Here is a 20,000-nt window from a genome sequence, read left to right as displayed (position 1 = left end):
GGAGCGAGAAAACTATTTCACTTTGGAACGCTAAATCCGCCGAGATAAAGAGAGGGGGGGAGGAGGAGGAGGAGGAGGGAGAAAAAAAGATGAAGACGAAATTGGATCTCCGAGAAAAGTTATGTTCATGTCTGGATCAGATGTAATTTGTTGATGCGAATGGGTGATCTTGTTCCTCTGGCGGAGTGTGGTCGTAGAGGTCGTCGCCGCCACGACCCTTTCTCCTGCTCGTACTCGTGCTTGTTCAAGTATTTGTCCATCTGTTTAGTTTTTAATTTGCTTGTTTGTTTATTTATTTGTTTTAAGGCAAAACAGTTGTCCAACGAGGAAGGGAGGGATTGAGTTTTGTTTTAAAGAATGCTTAATCTTCTGCTTGTACTATTGAACGACTTTTTATACATTTACCTGGTTTGGGCCACTTTGATTTACTGCTGCTCTTGTTTTATGTCTTCCAGTTATTGTTTATAATACCCTTTCATATCTCTAGTTCAGTTAACGTTTTGGAATGTTGTGAGATAAATGTTTCGATACACGATGAACCGTTAATGGAGATTGACCCTGCGACGTGTTAAAATTCCAGAATGATGTCGACAATTTGAAGCGATTTGTTCCATGATTGACTTACGGTTCTCAGCATGGCACAGTGCCTGGCGGGGCTCTATTTGGCCGGGCGGTGGTAGTGTCATGCAGGAAATCAAGAGGTCATAGGTCAGGAGCTGCATGATACAAGGATGACGTGCATAACACCGCCAAAGAGCTTGTAAGATGCCGTGAAATTACCGCCACACGCATGACCAGTTTCGCAGGTGTAGTTGCAAGACAGGTGTTCGTCTCTTCGTCATAAGTAGGGTGTAAATGATTCAGTTTGCCAGGTCGCGTCATCCGTGTCGCTGCTTTGTTAGGTGCGTATCATTAACAGCGTTACAAAGTGCAGTGGAAAAGCTACGTGTTTGTAGCGAGGCGAGGCTGACTACTTCTTTTGTCGTTCGGGTTTCTCTCTCCGGCTTTCCTCTTGTATTTCGCGTAGGCTACATGGGTTTGCTTGTCTGAATCATCTTGTTTCTTTCTCTCATTTCTTGTGCCCTTGTCATTGTGTTTTGTCATTGTGCAGAACTATCAGAACTATTTGCGGGCTACGTTTCCCATGAGAGAACGTTCCGAACTATCAGAACTACCATCGGGCCGCTCCTTCCGCCCGGCAGAGCCTCGCGTCCCCAAGGGAGGTGGCTGGTAGCGGGCGGGAGGCTGGGCTTGTTGTTTGTAAATAAGCTTGTAGCCTGCGGTGGCCGGTGGGTGTCCAGCGGGTGTCCACAGGGTGTCCCAAGTTTGCCCATTTGGGTGACCGCGCTAATGGGGGCGAGAAGGAGGGATGTTTTGGTGTTTCTTTCCCCCGGTGTCTTTCTGGTTGTCCATTTGTCTTGATTGCGAATCGTGTGAGTTTACCAGTTGTGATGATGCCGGGATATGTTTAGACGTTTGTGTGGTGAGAATGTAATTTTGTGTGTCTTTGAATACCAATAGAAAAGTCGAGATAGGATTTTGAAATGTATTTCTTATTCTGATTATTTTATTTACCCTGTATTTTATTAATGGAATGTAAAATGAATGGAAAACATTATCCTAACGTCCCTGTTCTCTCATTCCAGCGAGGTGAAGATGTCGGAGTAGAAGGAGGGGCGAGGACCTCCACCAGTGACCGGCGCCCCGTCACCTCCGCCGCCGCCTCCCCCACCACCACCAAAGCCCCTCCCCCGGACAGTACCCCAGGGAGTGTCTGGTTCCCCCAGCACCGCGGGAGAGCCAGCCTCCTCCCCCATCGCCACCGCTATGGGCCTCCACCACCATCTGTGAGACCTTCACCTCCCCACTACTATAGCCGCAATTACCCCCCAGCCCCCCAGTGCACGTTGACCCCCCCACCCAGGGCCCCCCAGCCGTCTGAACGCCCTCCCACCTGTTGTGTAAACACCTCTCCCCCAGTTAGTACCTCGTCGTCCCCGCAGTATTTGGCCCCCCCGCCATTTCGCCCCCCCGCACGCCGCCTCCTCGGACCCCCCCGCGCGTGGCGTCGCAAGCCCCCCGCGCCCACGATCAAAGTCCCTCAGCTGCCCAGCCTGAGCGAGAACACGCGGAGACTCCCACGAGGTCTTCGCCAGCACCTACAGGAGTCCCTGCAACGCCTCCGTCAGGTGGCACCGCTCAGCGCTCACGAAGGTGAGGAGAACGGAGAGAAAGAAGGGAGGAGGATCGAAGACGAAGAAGGAAGGGAAGCTTCTGAGGAATCCACGATAACCAGGACTTCCTCAGAGGCCGAGATAGGATCCTTCGAGAGAACGAAGGACGCGAGGATCAGAGAGGACGCTGCGCCCACGCCAGACCCGCCGACAGAAGACCGGCCTGGCCAAGGACGCTCCCAAGGGTAAGCATGCGGATGAAAGGATAAGTAGCGAGATGAATGGATGAGTGAATGTGTGAGGCGATGCAGACTAATATTCTGAGGGATTGCCATAGAATTTACTGTAATAGACTGTAATAAAATGGCATCGATGATTGCATAGACATGTTGATAGGAGAAAGAGAATGAAACGATATGAACACAAACATGAAAAATCGAGCAGGGCAACAGGCCGTCCGCGCATCATTGAGGTGAAACGGGAATCTCCTTCTGATATACTTCTCGGGGATGACCGGTACAGCGAGGAACGCCTCTGTGTTTCCGCAAATGTTACGTGGAGAAAATGTTGCCGTCCGAGTCATGCAACTGCACTGTTTACGCAAAGTGCACGGCTTCTGGCTGCAAAGAAAACGAAGCCCGCCCGCCCCGCCTGGAGAGGGCCGGCGCGTCCACCTCGGGAGTGACTCACCGGCCTCCACTGCGGAACCAGCGCCCCGTCGCGCCGAGCCAAGATAAACATTGCCACAGGAGGTCACATGGTCATGAGTAAAGCGTATTAGAGGTGACAAAAGTGTCCCCGCATTGACCTGGCTTCCCGTGGCTGACGAGGACGAGGCTTTTCCAGCGGCGGCGGCGGTTCCGGAGTACGGAGACGTGAATCAGTGCTCATCCCTGCGACTCTCCTTACATGGTGCTTGCGTCCCTCCCCCTCTCTTACGTCGCCCCTTCCTTCTCCCTCTTCGTCTTCTCCCCTTGCTCTGTTTTATCCGCTTTATCCTTTTTTCTTCATCTTTTTTCTTGTCCAAGGTTGTCCTTATTGTTTCTTCTACGTCTCGTTTTCTCTCACCATCATCTCACTGTCCTTCTTTTGTTTCTTTTTTTTTAATTCACTCTGTCTTTTACTTCCCCTTCGCTTTCTCAATTCGCTTCTGTTCTTTTCTTCATCCTTTCTGTGTCTTTTACTTCATCTTCGCTTCTGTTCATTTCTTCTTTTCCATTCTCTGCCTCCTTGCCAGACTTTTAAAACCTTTCGTCGATCTCGCTCTGTAATAAGACACTTTTCCGTCCCTTCACCTCCTCCGCCTCCATTTTCGTTTTTTGTCTTTTCTCCTTTTCCGACGTATTATTCATATTTTTATTTTTCTTCACCTTCTTGCTTCTCCTCATCGTTCAAGTTCTCGGCTTTCTTTACTCTCCTCCTCCCTCTCCTTCTTCTTCTTCTTCTCATCATCATCATCATCACCGCCCACGTCCTTCTCCTATTACTCTCTCACTGCAGTTTTTTTCCTCTGTTCGACTCTTCCACATTTTTTTTTTCGTTCAGAGTCTTAGCCTGTGGACGCTAATAGGTTTATTTACACTTTTACTCCGCGCGCGCGCGCGCGCGCGCGTGTGTGTGTGTGTGTGTGTGTGTGTGTGTGTGTGTGTGTGTGTGTGTGTGTGTGTGTGTGTGTGTGTGTGTGTGTGTAGTGTTTGAATGCATTAATTTGCTTTCACTTCTATTTATATGAAAGTGTACTTCTGCATTTATAATTTCCGATTGTCAAGGCGAATACCATTCCAATTCCATATTCTTGAATAAATGAACATTGTTGTCAAATCAGAGAGGTTTTGCGGCAAGTTATGTCGTAAAACTTGAATGGCAACCCCCGGGACCTGCTCGTGGTCGGCCTGGAATGCTATCGTTGGTCATTGAGCATAGTGGCAGTATCGTCAGGGAAAGATTTAAGTTAGAGATTGGGTCTTTATCTGATGTCGTTTTTTTAGGGATATATATTATTTTTATTGCGGCTTTAAGAAGGGTTTGGGATGTACGTTCAGATTTTAATAGTTGTATTTTAATTTGTCAGTATTCGTCTAGGTTTTGTTTCTCTTTTTTTCCTTTTTTTGTGTGTGTGCGTGTGCATGTGTGCGCGTGTGTGTGTGTGCGTGTGTGTTTTGCTGCAATGGGGGAAGGAGGTAATCACTCGGATGATGGGAGGCAATTTTCCCCATCCAGACATATCATTTCATCTCGCATGGACGGGGGATTTGCCACGGCTCCGCGTCTTTCCACACGGCAAAAACCCCGGTCTGCAGAATGACCATTAAAGCGCTCGGGCGGGTGGCAGGTGGGAGCAGGAAGGAGGATAAAAAAGCGACTGCGAGTGCGTGAAGAAAGCATGAAAAGTGCAAGGTTGACAGAGCCCGCGTTGGCACCTGACTCCCCTCCTCGCCCTTGCTCCCTCCCTCCGGCGCTCTCTCTATTTCTCTGTTTCTCTCTTTCTCTCTTTCTCGTTTTCTCTCTTTCTCGTTTTCTCTCTTTCTCGTTTTCTCTCTTTCTCGTTTTCTCTCTCTCTCTCTCTCTCTCTCTCTCTCTCTCTCTCGTTTTCTCTCTTTCTCTCTCTCTCTCTCTCTCTCTCTCTCTCTCTCTCTCTCTCTCTCTCTCTCTCTCTCTCTCTCGCTCTCTCTCTCTCTCTCTCTCTCTCTCTCTCTCTCTCTCTCTCTCTCTCTCTCTCTCTCTCTCTCTCTCTCTCTCTCTCTCTCCCCCTCCCTTCCTTCTCCACTCCTCCATCCTCCTCCGCAACCCTTGCTTATTTCCCTCCTTCCAATCTTCCTTCCCCTTCCTCCCCGTTTCTCATGGTCGTCCTTCTTTCACCCCTTCCTCCATCTCTGCCTCCCCCCTTCCTCCCCCTCATCCCCCCTTCATCCAACTCTCCTTCTCGCCCTCCCCTTTCCCCGCCTTTCCCCTCCCCCTCCATCCCTCCGTCCTCGCCTCCTCTTAGTCCCTCCTTTCGCCCCCCCCCCTCCCTCCGTGTCCCCTCTTGTCCCTTTCCCCCCCCCGCCCCCCTCGTCTGGGCGGTGAAGACCCTCGTAGCTCGTCGCGGCGTCCGTCTGGCTCGCCGTTTGGCCCCGACACCTCTGCTGACCCATGCACTCCTGAGCCTCTAAGCTCTCTCTAAAGCGCTTGTTGAACGCAGATTAGGAATGCGAGTTTTTTTTCCTCGGTGTGTGCTGGTGATTTTTGTGTGTGTGAGGTGGGGTGGGGGTGTGTTTGTGTGTGTGTGTGGGGTGTGGGGGGGAAGGTGGGTGGGGATTGTGTGTGTGTGGGGGGGTGTTTGTGTGTGTGTGTGGGGGGGGGGGGTGTTGGGTGTGTGTGTGGGGGGGTGTTTGTGTGTATGAGGGAGTGTTTGTGTGGGGGGGTTGTATATGGGGGGTGTTGGTGTGCGTGTGTGTGTGTGTGTGTGTAAGTTTGTGTGTGTTTGTGCTTACGTATTTATACGTGTATATGCATACTCACATACATAGGTGAGATTTTTATCGCATGGTGTCGAATGCCGTTGCCAGCCCCTTTATGGCATCGCTCCAAAGGTCAAGGAAAAGTTATGTCTAGGTTGGAATAACAAGAAGAGGCTTTCGCTATATACAATCCCATCCGCCTTCAATCGAGCCCACTCAGCCCATTCATCAAGACAGACGCCCTCCCCATCCCAAGCGAAGATTAGTTCAAGTGATTCCCTCCAGGGGGCCGCCTGCACCTCACCCATTTTATCCCCCTTTCCTTCCATACCACCCATCCCCCTTTCCTTCCATACCACCCCCTCCCCCCTTTCCTTCCATACCACCCCTTCCCCCTTTCCTTCCGTACCACCCCCTCCCCCTCTCCTTCCATACCACCCCCTCCTCCCACCGCCGTCCCTCCCCCTTTCAGGTACTCTGGAGTCGGGCAACGCCTCTCTTCGTGTTCCTCGGCTTGTGTTTGCCTTTCCGGTCTGTTTTGTGGCCCTTTCCTGTGGCTTAGAGGCGGGGTTAGTCAGGCGGAGTTATTTATGTTCTCGTGTCGTAATAGAAGAGCTAGATAGGGCGTGGGAGGGGTGATAGAAGCATGCGAATGTATCGAATGTACGAGAGAGACGTACAGGATGCATACGTATGGACTTATGGACATACAGACAGACAGACAAACACATACTCGTACATACATACATGCATATATACATGCATGTACGCGCGCGCACACACACGCACACACGCACACACACACACACACACACACACACACACACACACACACACACACACACACACACACACACACACACACACACACACACACACACACACACACACACACACACTCACACTCACACTCACACACAAACACACCTAGAAAGAGAGAAAGGGACATCATCAGAGAAAGAGAAAATGAAGCAAAGGAGCCAAAGCGAAGCGACAGGACCCCCTTCCTCCCGGGATGAAGGGATGCCATAATTCATGCTCGTTGCCGCCCCTCCCCGTCCCTTTCCTTCTCCGCCGAGAGTTTTTCTCCGGTTCCTCAGGGAAAGTACTCGCGTCTCCGCTCCTCGGGACGAATTAAGTGTAATCTCGGACGTTCGGGGGATTATTTCGGGGCTGTCATTTACGGCGTGTGTGGCGAGAGGGGGCGCGGGCGTGCAGGAAGAAGGGGGGGGGGAAAGGTGGATTTTATGGCGTTATTCTATTGCAGGTGTTTGTTGATTAAGGGTTGAGATTGGCTGCGAGGGAGATGAGGAGGAAGATGCTGGGACCTGTAATAACTTTTTTTTTTTTGGTTTGAGAATTTGGGAAATGGATGGGGTGGAGGGTGGGGTGAGGTGGGGGGGGAGTTGACTTAGTATTCATTCTCTGATGTTGGGTATTATGGTAATTCATGGGAGTTAGGCAGGAGAGGAAGGGAAGGAATTGAATTTGTCTCTGTACTTAGTGAATGAGTGGTGATGGATTGTTATTAGGAAAGGATTATTGAACGCAGAGGAGTCACGGGAACTTGTTCGTTTATCATGATTGTTTGTTTTATGATGCAGATGATTAATTTGGATAAAGGGACGAATATATTTAGAGAGAGAGAGAGAGAGAGAGAGAGAGAGAGAGAGAGAGAGAGAGAGAGAGACAGAGAGACAGAGAGACAGACAGACAGACAGAGAGAGAAAGAGATAGAGATAGGGATAGAGAGAAAGAGAGAGAGAGAGAATGACAGCATTGGCCTCTAAAAGAACGTACATACAGCGTGCACCGCCCGGCTGCCAGTACCTCGCGCGGACGCCCCCGAGCCGGTTCTGCCGAGCCCCAGGCCGCACGTGCGAAGGGAACTGGTCAGGGAATTTTTGCGTTTCGCGGAGTCGAGGTTGGTATGGGCAGGGGGTTGGGTTTCGCGAGGGATCGGTTTGTTTGTCTGTCTGCTGCTTTCTCTCTCTCTCTCTCTCTCTCTCTCTCTCTCTCTCTCTCTCTCTCTCTCTCTCTCTCTCTCTCTCTCTCTCTCTCTCTCTCTCTCTCTCTCTCTCTCTCTCTCTCTCTCTTTCTTTCTTTCTCTCTCTTTTTTCTTTCTTTCTTTTTTTCTTTTTTTCCTTTTTTTTAGGGAGGATGTGCGTAATTTTTGGGGGGATGGGGTGGGGTGTTGTTTTGATTTCTTTTCTTCTGGGTTAGCAAGGTTAGAGAGAGGGAGAGAGATAGAGAGAAAGAAAGATAGAGTGAAAGGAAGATAGAGAGATACAGAGAAAGAAAGATAGAAAGAAAGAAAGATAGAGAGGCAGAGAGATAGAGACAAAGAGAGACAGAAAAAATGAGAGAGACAGAGAGAGACAGACAGATAGAAAAAAGAGAGAGAAGAGAAGAGATAGACAGAGGTAGAGACAGACCTAATTAGCGAACGCTTACGCGGAACGCACGAACAGCGAAGGGTCTCGCGGCTGATGATCACCTGCCAAGGATGATGCGAGATGGCGCTGGCTAATTGACAGATGATAGTGGCTAATTGATGGCGGAGGAGCGCGGGCGGCTGATGGATGGGCGGCGGGAGCAGGAGCCGCGAAGCCGGTCGTTCGGCGCCGCTGGCTCGAGATCCTGCAGCGACGGAGGGGGAGGGGGAGAGGGGAGGGGAGAGGGGAAAGAGGGAGTGGGGAGAGGGGAATGGGGGAGAGGGGAATAAGGGAAGGAAAAGAGACAGGCAGGCAGTTGTGCAAGCAGGCATAGAGGCAGATAGACAAACAAGCAGGCAGACATGCATGCATAGAAGCTGACAGATAGACAAATAGAGAGATAGAGCAAAGGAAAAAGAGAGTTATGAAGGAAAAATAAGAGAAAGATAATGGCTGAGGAGATAGGAAGAAAGAAAAAACTATATAAAAAATCTAGGAAATGAAGTTGAGAGCAAGAAACAGAAAAAAAAAGAAGAAAATTAAAAAGAAAAGATGAGGAGAGATTATGCCAGCCTCAGCCGTCTCAATCCGCTCAAAGTTATTCGCGGTGGACGAGATAACGAAAACCAAGCCAGGGGAAGAGAATCGGACAGTGGACCAAAACAAAATCTCGGGAACTCTTCGAAAAGATAGAATATACCAGAACGTCAAGAGAAGAGTGGATTCACTGGGAGTCTCGTTGTGTGTGTGGGTGCGTGAGTGTGTACGTGTGTGTGTGTGTGTGTGTGTGTGTGTGTGTGTGTGTGTGTGTGTGTGTGTGTGTATGTGTGTGCGTGCGTGTGTATGTGTGTGCGTGCGTGCGTGCGTGTGTGTATCTGTGTTCGTGTGCGTATGTGTGTGTTTGTGTGTGTGTTTGTGTGTGTCTATGTTAGTGTGTGTTCGTGTGTAAGGCGGACGAGGAAGCCATTTTTTGTGTAAATGTCCAGAACCGCTTTATCATTAACGCTGTCCCTTAAATGGCCGTGCAAATGGCTCTTTTAGATACCATGATTCCCTTTGAACCCGTTTTATGGTGATTGCGAGGAGCTTAACTGACCATTTATTTTTCTCTCCCTTTTTTGTTGATTTTTTCATTTATTTGTATATTATTATTATTATTATTATTATTATTATTATTATTATTGTTATTGTTATTATTATTATTATTATTATTATTATTATTATTATTATTATTATTATTATTGTTATTGTTATTATTATTATATATACATTTTTTTAATAAAGGAAATGATTGTCATTAACGGTTTGGAAAGAATGAGTTCCATTCCAGAACTGCCATATTTTTATTTAACGCCATTTCAATTCTTGGCGACTCGGATCCAGTGGAGAGTCGCCTGGTGGTGATGTTATAGGCGATTAAGGCGTTTTAAAAGTGGGAGAGTCACGTTGTCTTTGTGCCCTTGACCCACGCGCGCCGCCCACTGCTGTCGTCGGGGAAATGGGCGGATGTTTGTGCTTGCGATTCTCTTAACGTTTTCTTTATCTTGCTGTTTTTACCCCGCCTCTCTCTCTTTCTTCTTTCTCTCTCTCTTTCCTCTCTTTCGTCTCTTTACTCTCTTTCTCTTTCCTCTCTTTCTCTTTCCTCTCTCTCTCTCTCTCTCTCTCTCTCTCTCTCTCTCTCTCTCTCTCTCTCTCTCTCTCTCTCTCTCTCTCTCTCTCTCTCTCTCTCTCTCTCTCTCTCTCTCTCTCTCTCACTCTCTCTCACTCTCTCTCTCACTCTCTCTCTCTCTCTCTCTCTCTCTCTCTCTCTCTCTCTCTCTCTCTCTCTCTCTCTCTCTCTCTCTCTCTCTCTCTCTCTCTCTCTCTCTCAACTATTCCAACACTATTCCACTCCCAACCTTTTTTATCCTTATCCTTCCTTGGCTCGAGGAGGTCCTTGGGCGCCGTCAAGACACTCGCATTTCCGAGGCTCCGCCAGCCGCCCTCATTCCCTGCCGTGAGCGCGAGGCGATGTAACAAGGCGGAGAGGGCCGTCGGCTTCTGGCGGAGGGTGAGATGACTTTACTCCCGTCACGGTTTAAGTAATGAAAGGCACGTGATGCTGTTTTGTCTTCTTGAAATGGCGCGGTATTCGTGAGACCTCGGCCGATTCACGCCAAGAGAACGAGTCTTCCCGGGGGTCGATAGGAGAGCAAATGGCAGGGGGGGATTAAGCCGGTGTCGACAGAGCGCCCGCGTCCTCCCTGGCTTGGAGACGCGCAGTTGCAGGGGCAGGAGTGTTATTGCAAGTTGACCCCCGCGACCTGGGAGCGTGCCGGGTCCCTAGGAGCCAAGAATCACACCCAAGATTATTATGTAAATTACACCGTCTCGGCATTTCTCTTCGTAACGAGAGGGGGCGAGTGTTTGCCAACGCACCCATCAGCTTTCTATGAATATTCAGCTGGGCTTAACCAGGTGGTTTAAATTGGGTAGTTTGCCGATGGAAGTCTCCAGAGTTTTAAAAAAAGTGAATGGGAGAAAAACAGAAGTGTTGTCAGGAAGTTGTAAATGATCCGAGTCGTAAATATGTATAGACATGCAAATGTGGAATTTTAGAAGGTATTGAATTTCACACCCTTAGCCATTGGTGCATGTTGAAGTTATCGTGAATAAAGTTTCTTTGGAAAAACCAAGCACAGTGAACTGGTTTTCCAATTTTTTTTCCGCAGTGACACGTAAATGCATGCTTTGATATAAATACACCGCAGTAAGACAAGATAAAAACTTGAAGAACACGAGTATCTTCCCTTTAGACGCTAATTATGCTCTGCTAGAAACAAATGGTGTTTTGTTGTTGTGCTTCTTATTTTTGTTTGTATGTCAAACGTGCAAATCCAAACAAACGTTCATGCTTGTAACCTCACTTCCCACATGTACGCATACACAGACTCACACACGCACAGGCAAGCACAAGCAAGCAAACATCAGCACAAACACACCCACATGTGTATGCATTATCCGTGGAAGCCCAGACAGTCCCTCCTCCTGCTTCCAGGTGTGGCTTCTCGCATGAGACTTAGCGATAAAGGACGAGTGAAACTTGTTCCTTGGAGGCTCGTAGGGGGGTGGGGGAGGGGGACGGGACAGACGGGGAGGGAAGGGGGACTTGGGAGAGAAGGGGGACAGGGGAGTGAAGGGGGACAGGGAAGAGACGGGGGACAGGGAAGAGGCGGGGGACAGGGGAGAGAAGGGGAGGAAGGAAGGGACGTGGGGGGGGGTGCACCTGCAGAAGCTCACGTGCATGCTAGGGCGTTGGTGTTGGCGTGAATGTTGCTTGTTTTGCTGTTTGCTTGCTCAATTCGAGCGTCTTAGAATTTGGCGCTGAGGAAAAGGAATGGTAATGGTAATCATATTGATTATAACCTTGATGACCACGGCGGACATCGATATTTATTGTAGTTTCGCGTTAGGCTTAATGGACATGGTATTTCCTTCTCTATAGCAATGAATAGTAATTTTTAGGACGAGTCAAGGTTATATTTCGTTAATTTAAGAAGTGTGTGACATTGTACTTCTTTCAGTAGTGGATTAAAAAGCGTGCAAAAGCTCCGTACCTTCCCACAGTGGATAACCAGGGAACGTAATTTTGTACGGCCAAAGAATGTGCCGTTCTCGGGGACTGTCTCTGAAGGCCAAGCATTGTGATTGCGATGGTTATGATAATTGGAATAATGCGCGCGTGGCGGTGATGATAGTGATTGCGACAGCATTGGTAGGAATCATCATTAGGGAAGCTAATTGGTGGGGTTTAATGAGTCGGGTAAAGATGTGGAAAAACGGGAGAGTACACCTGTTGATTTCTGTTGTATTTATCAAGAATGTTAAGGCGTATTTTGCTATTGTGGTTTTGGGTTATGTTTAGTGACCTTTTATTATCGTGTTTTCCCAGGCTTTATCATTAGTTCTGAAGAGTGACGTTATTGTCTGCAATGATATTTCATTTCATATTATGAAGATTTACGTTTTAATTAGGGAGAGACCATTTAAAAGTTACCCACTCATTGACATTGTTTTTTCACATTTAATTTTACCTTTCGGAATTATAAACGTCACTAAGAAATGCTAAAAGACTAGATGCTGTTCTTTTAACTTTTAATGACTTATTAATCTGCCATATTGTCGTCTCTTTATACATTCCCACAGATTTCTCATTTCTTGTTGTTCTGCAAGTTTCTCTTTCGTACCAGAAGGACCGTTTCCCCCAGATTTCATGCCGCACAGCTCTGCCTCTGTACAGCAGATATGTTGAAATGATCGACCTATTATTATATATTAACGGCTGTTCCTAATTCTCCCGCCGCAGAGCTATGTAGGTCTAGCGTTGCGTGGGCGGCCACAGCAGTACGCCACGCCCGACTTTGCTGGCGCCTCTCACAATAGCGATGGCAAAATACCGGATGCCGAACCCCCTTTTGCTCTGCCACTGTTATTATTATTATTATTATTATATTTTTATTATTGTTATTCCCAGTGTCGCGGGTCGGTCCGGTCGCTACACAGACGGGTCAGAGGGTCACAATGCCGGGCGCGAATTTTACTTTCAGCTTGAAAGCATTTCGGTCAGGGAGGAGAGGGGGGGGGTGAAGGGGGCTGTGAGGGGGGGGGGGAGGGGCGTCACTTTCGCTTTTTTGGGGATTCGAGGCGATTCGAGTTTTTAGAACGTAGAGGACTTTCGTTATTTGTATATTGGTTGGGATGGATGAGATGGTGTGGATGAATAATATTGTGTTTAGGAAATGGGCGGACTTTTTAAGGGAAGATGCAGATGTATTATTCATTGCCAACTGTGTTTTGGAAATAGAGAAGTAATAAATTTACTACCTATATGTGTGTGTATATATATATATATATATATATATATATATATATATATATATATATATATATATATATATATATGCGTGTGTGTGTGTGTGTGTGTGTGTGTGTGTGTGTGTGTGTGTGTGTGGGTGTGTGTGTGTGTGTGTGTGTGATATATATATATATATATATATATATATATATATATATATATATATATATATATATATATGTATGTGTATATATATATATATATATATATATATATATATATATATATATACACACATATATGTATGATGCATTAGATATACATTGTGTATACATTAGTGTGTATGTATGTATGTATATACATCTCTATGTCTGCTATGTTTGTATGCATACATTTATATGCAAATGTTAGCTATCGATTTTTATTTTATTTATACATTACATATACATGCCTGGACATATAACTTATTTCTCGTTGCTTTCCTGTGCATTTCAACCCTTTGAGTTCTGTTCATTAATTGCCTTTCGTCTATTGCAGGTCTCCATTGCTGAAGGCCCGAGCCAATAGCGTCACGAGCGACTACTTCAGTGATTCGGGAGAAGCATCCTTAGGACTCCCGTCGCTTATTCACGACCACGAGTTCGTCCTAAATCTCGATCACGTGGACGAAGAGTCTTTGAGTTCGAGGACTTCTAAGACGGAAAGTAGAGCAGCATCTAGGAATACGCTACGCTTCGAGTCGTCATCGGTAACACCTCCACCGGAGTATCCCCTAGAAGATGAGGATATCCGTTTTCTCTCAAGCGAGAACGGTGATGCTCGTTTTCTACGTTTGAGCGATACAGAGAGCGATCGTTTTCTCTCATCATCTGACAAAGAAAACTGCCATCGAGAAGAGAAATTTGAAGGCAGACTGAAGCAAAATTTTCTAGCCAATCAAAGTGCCAAAAAGGACTTCCTTAAACTAGTACCTGAGACTAGATTATTAACTGTGAAGTCTTTACGTGGATCTAACCTTTCTCTTGAACAGATTTCTCATTCTTTCAAGAGCACAAGTCAAGTTATCAGCTCTGCACCGGAACTCTCTTGTTCCAAAATTCTTCAATCTTCAAACCTGGAACCTCAGTGTTCCGAACCCCAAGTTGGTGCCAAATTGTGCCGCGGGCTTGAGCCAGCGGCGTCATGGCACCCGTCATATAACGCTTCGCCAGCACCTGTTATTACAATTAAAGTTGACGAACCAGACACCGCAAATATGGAGAATGATAAAGGTACTTGAATGTGACTGTTTTGGATACTTTAGTTATTTGTTCATTGATTCACATAACTAACATATGAAAAAATTATGCCATTTTTCACTCCTTCACACCTTCCCAGATATCCATTTCCCTTTTCTTATTTTCTATTATTTCTTATACCGTGTCGCCTATCCTTTTCCCTTCCCCTTCCCTCTCTCCCCCTCCCTCCCCTTCCCCTTCCCCTTCCTTTCTAGTGCCCCAGCTCTCTTCCTTCCTCCCCTTCCTTCCCTTTTCTTTTCGCAGGCCTTCGTTCTTCCTCCCCTTCATTCCTTTCCTCTCCTTCCTTTTCCAGCATCCGTGTTTTCCATTACTGATTCCTCTTTGCTTTCTCAGGTGCGACAAGCGGCATGGGAGCGTTGGCTCCGCTTAGCTTCTCGTTGTCTTCGCTTTCGGGGTCGTCTAGCCCAGCGCTAGAGTCCGTCAGCCCCGCGAGGACTCCCGCAGAACTACATACCAACTCTCTCAACCGGCGCAGGTCCAAGTGAGTGTTCGCTTTCTTTGTGTCTTGTTTTGGTTTCGGTGTTGTGTTTGAAGGGGGTGACGCTCGTTGTATTTATTTAGGATGCCGTGTTGTTTTATTTCGTTGTAGATCAGTAGGTCGTGTGTTTGATAGCACTGTATCATGTTTCGCGTTTGGAATCATCACGAAGGCCTATATAAGCGAAATCTTATGAATAACGCAACTTCGAAAGGTCGTGCTCTATGAAAGCAGAAGCTAAGTGTTCTGGCCGCGCTGATCAGCTGACTGTGGGAACACTGATTTTAAGTCAAGTGAACAGGATTCTTTGAACGTTGATCATGAAGTTTCGTCCGGAAGTAGGCTAAGCGTCTGCAGTCTTATAAATTGCTAACCAAACACCCGATCCTTGCTTTGCGTCGGGGCAGTTTTGCGTTTTGTTCTCACCTTATATCCATGTCCTCATCGACGCCTTGACTTCGCCAGCGCCGCAGAGGGTCCCATCGCGTGTCCATGGCCACCGCAAATCCACATAACATTTGGTTGATATCGCCCGGCGACTTGCTCAAGCCACATGGGGCAAGCGGCTTTGCTTATTAAGGGAATCTTAAGCCATATGTCGTAACTGTTTAACGACCGGCCTACCGCACATGTGAACGTGCCACCGTAAGATCATAATGCTTCGCCTTCGCCGTCGATTTGTTGTGTCTGCAGAAGGTGGCAGCGGGGGCCTCCGAGGTGACACGAGCGGCGACGATGCCGGGCGACCGTAACTCGGCATTATCATAACGGCGACGCGGATGTTACGGCCTGCGGCGAGCGGAGCCGATTCACCTGGGCTCTCGTGTCTCGGGACACCGCCGGGCCCACCACGGGAACAGAAGGCCAATTTACGCGTTCTTGTGTATTCGATTTTAAGAAGTATGTATTTTCTGGGCCTCTTTTATTTTCAAGGCTTGACAAGCTTTAGCCATCCTTTTACCCCTCTCTCTGTTCTCTTCTGTTTCCCTTCTCTTATTTCCTCTTGTTTCCTTCCATCCTCATCATCTTTACATTTTTCCCTCTTCCAGTTTTACCTTCCGCCACCTTCCTTCCTCATCAACTCTCCCTTCCTCCCCCCACCCTTTCCTCGTGTACCTCCACCCTTCCTTCCCCCTCTCTCCTCCTCCTCCTCCCATCTCCCGTTCCTCTCCGTGATGCAGCTCGCTCCGTCCTCAAGCGCGGAAACGCCGGTGCTCGTAGGACTCGCTATCCCGTCGGAATTCGAGGGACAGAGTTTGTTGACACGCGTCCGGGAACCTTTTACTCGCCCAAGGTTGCCTCCCTCACCTTCAAGACTGGCTGCGTGGACGTCGGCTGAGGGCGGGGCGCAGGAGGAATTCTTGTGTGCGCCGTTGCTGTCGGCCGGAGTCGGGGGTTGGGCTGTGGGGATGGTCTTGGTCCCGCTCTGGTTTGTTTGTTTGTTTGTTTCGTTGCCTTCTCTGTCCAATCCTCTTCTTCATCTTCCTTTATATCTTCTTCCTCCTCCTCTTCCTTTTCCTCTTTCTCCTCTTCCTCCTCTTCCTCCTCCTCTTCCTTTTCCTCTTTCTCCTCTTCCTCCTCCTCCACCTCCACCTCCTATCCCTCTCTTATCCCTCTCTTATTCTTACTCCGCCTCCACCTCCTCCTTCGTCTCCTTCTTCCTCTTTCTCCTCCACCTCCTCCTTCTCCACCTACTATTCCTCTCTTATTCTTACTCCGCCCCCACCTCCTCCTTTCTCTTCCTCCTCTTCCTCCACCTCCTATTCCTATTCCTATTCCTATTCCTCTCTTATTCTTACTCCGCCCCCACCTCCTCCTTCCTCTCCTCCCTTGCACTGGAATAGGAGGAAGAGGAGGTTGTCGACGATGAATCAGTCCTGCTGCAATCCCTCCCCTACGTGCTGTCGACGGGTGTGGCGATGGTGGTGATTTATTCTTCGCTTCTCTTTTCTTCTTTTTCTTTTTCTTTTTTTTTCTTCTCCTTCTTTTTTCTTCCACTTCTTCTCCTCGTCCTCCTCGTCCTCCTCAATTTTCATCTCTTTCTTTTAATTTTATTTTCCTTATTTTTTTCCTATTCCTCGTTTTTTCTTCTTTTTCCTCCTGCTCTTCCTCCTCTTTCTTCTTCTTCTTTTCCTCCTTCCCTTTCCCCTTCACTCAATTTTTATTCGTCATCTCTTCTGCTCCTTTTCTTTTCCGTCTTCGTCATCCCTCCTTCTCCCTCTCTTTCCTCTCTCTCCATCCCCCTTTCCCTTTCTCTCTCTCTCCTTTTCTTTCTCCCTCTCCCTCTCCCTCTCCCTCTCCCTCTCTTCCACCACCGATATGAGCGTCGCCGTGAAAGTGTTGCCAGACCTTGTGGGAGATTTGCTCTTGTTTCCCTGCGTCATGTTGCCTTGATTGCGCCTCGGCTGGGAAGGGGCGGATGGTGGGGTGATGGTGAGGAGGGCGAGGTTGATAGTGACGGCGGCATTGGCAATAGTGACGAATAGTGATGATGTTAACGATGGTGATAGACAATGAGCATATAGGGATGGAGTGATAATTTTTTTTTTAATAAGTATATAGGGATGGAGTGATAATCTTTTTTTTATGTTTTTTTTCATGGTCAGGCCGATTATAATAACAAAGTCGAGAGTTGCAATGGCTGTAATATTGCATTGTGACCGCTAATCGCCCTGTCAGTGATTACGGTGCCGGTGGCGGGAGCAGCGGCTTCTCTGATGAAAGGAAGTGCTCGCGCAAGTTGCGGTCGAGGGAACTTTAAAGCTTTGGGAATCCTCTTCGGTTTGGGCTCGAGTCTGATTTTCGAATGCCGTTTTTTTCTCGTTCTTCCATGCTGTTTGTTTAATCATTTTGTGTTTGTGAGCGTTGTGTGAGGATGGGGAGAGAGAGAGAGAGAGAGAGAGAGAGAGAGAGAGAGAGAGAGAGAGAGAGAGAGAGAGAGAGAGAGAGAGAGAGAGAGAGAGAGAGAGAGAGAGAGAGAGAGTGTGTGTGTGTGTGTGTGTGTGTGTGTGTGTGTGTGTGTGTGTGTGTGTGTGTGTGTGTGTGTGTGTGTGTGTGTGTGTGATGGCGAGGGGAGCGAGTAACATAAGGCACATAAAAGGAAGGGAAAAAGTCAAGGTCAGAGTCTGAGATTAAAGTTGTTTTTTCGTTTTATATTTTGTCCAGTGGTGCCTGCTCTTTGTCGTGACCTTGACTTTGCAGGATCATAGGAAACGAGAATAAAAAAGGCTTAATGGCGAAAAGCAGTTTGAATGAAAAGAAAGAAAGGAAAAACGAGAATAATTCCGGCGAATTCCCTGCTAAGAAGTAATATTCATCTCAGTCGGACGTTACGTGACGCATAAATCCCAATTTTGATGTAAGGAATAGAAGCTTGGAAGAAAACTTTAGGCCTTTTTTTTTTAGGCTGTCGGTGTTCGTGAGATGGCGTGACCGCAGGCGCAGTCGGATGCGGCGGCGGCGGCGAGCTGTCTCACTGCAGCGCCGCCCTTCCCCTCCTCCGCCCCTCCCCCTTCCCTCCCCCTTCCCACTACCGGTAGCACCTTCCCCCTTCGTCTTCTCCGTTCTTACTTTTTATTTTTCCCTTCTCCTTTCTTACCTTTCATACCTTTGATTTCTCCCTTCTCACGTCGTCTTTTTTCCTTCTCATTTTCTCTTCTCTCCTCTCTTCTCCCTTCTCCCCTCTCCCTGGATCTCTCATTAACCGTCCCTCCACAACTCCTCGGCTCCCTCCCCCTTCCCCCTTCCCCCCTCCCCCCTGTCACCTCCCATTTCCCTTCCCTGCATCCTTTTCTCTGTCCCCCTCTCCCTTTTCCCATCAACCTCCCATTCAGCCTCGCTCCCCTTCTCCTCCTTCCCCCTTCTCCCACCCATAGAGGAGGGAGGGGAATATGACGAATTCCTCCCCACTCCTGCCCCTTCCCCCAACAGTCCGCTCAACCCCCCCCCCTCCCCCGCCTCTCCAGCCACCGTCCACCTGCCGCAGGACGCAACAGGGGGTAACGGAGGGGTGGGAGGGGAGAGGATGGAGAAAAGAATATGAGGGTAGAGGCGTAATGGTTGATAAAGACGGAAGAAGGGAAGGTGGATGTAATTGGTTGGGAGAATGAACTGCTCGTATGATTATTGGGCCGAGGATTGTTATCGATGGATTGGTATGTTGTACGGCGAGGTATGCTGTATGCCATTGTATGTGGCATGACGTATTTTGTTGGTGCTTTAGATAGATGGTTTAGATGCAAGAAATAAAGCGAAGAGACGACAAGGAAAGAAAGAACGGGATGTGACACTAGGGAGGAGGCATTAGTCCAGACGAGATGTGAATGAAATGAATAAATAAATTGATCCATTGTCTTCGATATTTATTTAATTGCCACGATTATCATAAGATATGTGCTACCACACAAAGAAAGAAGGGAAAAGGTTCTGTTCGCGTGTCTAACTCTGCAACCCCGCGAGACGCATGATAATGAATGGAGATTGGATTGTTTGCATAAAAACGGTTGACAGAGATTTTCCTTTCCTTTTTTGATGTATGAGATGCATTTGTCAGATTCGTGGTGATTAGATCAATGCAATATACCCGAGTGTAGTTGTAGTTTAGATCATTCTCATTACCAGTTTGCATGTTGCGAAATTATTTTGATTAGAAACCTGTCGAGTACATCTTAGCGTGCATTTAGGAAAAAAAAATATAAATAAACAGATGAGGCTTTGTGTTCGCAATTGAATGCAAATTGGTCACATCTTAGCGTGCATTTAGGAAAAAAAATATAAATAAACAGATGAGGCTTTGTGTTCACATGAATGCAAATTGGTCAGTCGCGTGGTTGCCTTGCGAAATGGTGATTAAACATCCTCGTTTACCTGGCAAACTGACTGTCAGTTGCAGTATCCGGGAAAGCCTGTAGTTCAGCCTTCCATAACGGGCGTGAGTAAAGCCTGTGCGGCGATGCTTCCTAGAATGTGTGTGTGTGTGTGTGTGTGTGTGTGTGTGTGTGTGTGTGTGTGTGTGTGTGTGTGTGTGTGTGTGTGTGTGTGTGTGTGTGTGTGTGTGTGTGTGTGTGTGAGATCAGCTGCGTATACATGAATTAGTCTGTGCGTGTTTGTCCTGTGCTCACGCTGTCCTTGGTCAGAATTAGTCCGCAAATAGAAGACCAAATGGATGCTGTGACGCAGACGTTGTAATTCTTCTCCCGAACGCGGCTGCATTTTCTTCTCGAGGCGACAGCGACATCGTAGAGGAATTAAAGCAGAACAGAAAGACCGCAGTGAGAGTGACGGGCGCGCACTCACTCGAACGCAGACCATTAGAAATTGTGAAAATGGAAGTGAAAGACGA

General features: G+C 47.7%; 1 protein-coding gene across 1 annotated transcript in view; it reads left to right on the top strand.

Moving 5' to 3' along the window:
• The window catches only part of LOC113812456 (uncharacterized), a 504,081-nt gene that overhangs the window by 207,492 nt on the left and 276,589 nt on the right, over positions 1-20,000 (top strand). The window contains exons 4-6 of the mRNA XM_070139852.1: positions 1,647-2,419; positions 13,421-14,154; positions 14,515-14,662. Of these exons, the coding sequence (XP_069995953.1) occupies positions 1,647-2,419; positions 13,421-14,154; positions 14,515-14,662 (1,655 nt within the window). The remainder of the gene's footprint in view (positions 1-1,646; positions 2,420-13,420; positions 14,155-14,514; positions 14,663-20,000) is intronic.

Source organism: Penaeus vannamei, chromosome 26, assembly GCF_042767895.1.
Source record: "Penaeus vannamei isolate JL-2024 chromosome 26, ASM4276789v1, whole genome shotgun sequence".
Taxonomy (NCBI): Eukaryota; Metazoa; Arthropoda; class Malacostraca; order Decapoda; family Penaeidae; genus Penaeus; species Penaeus vannamei.
Note: the sequence above shows the minus strand (reverse complement) of the source record. Positions and strands in the feature narration are given on the sequence as shown.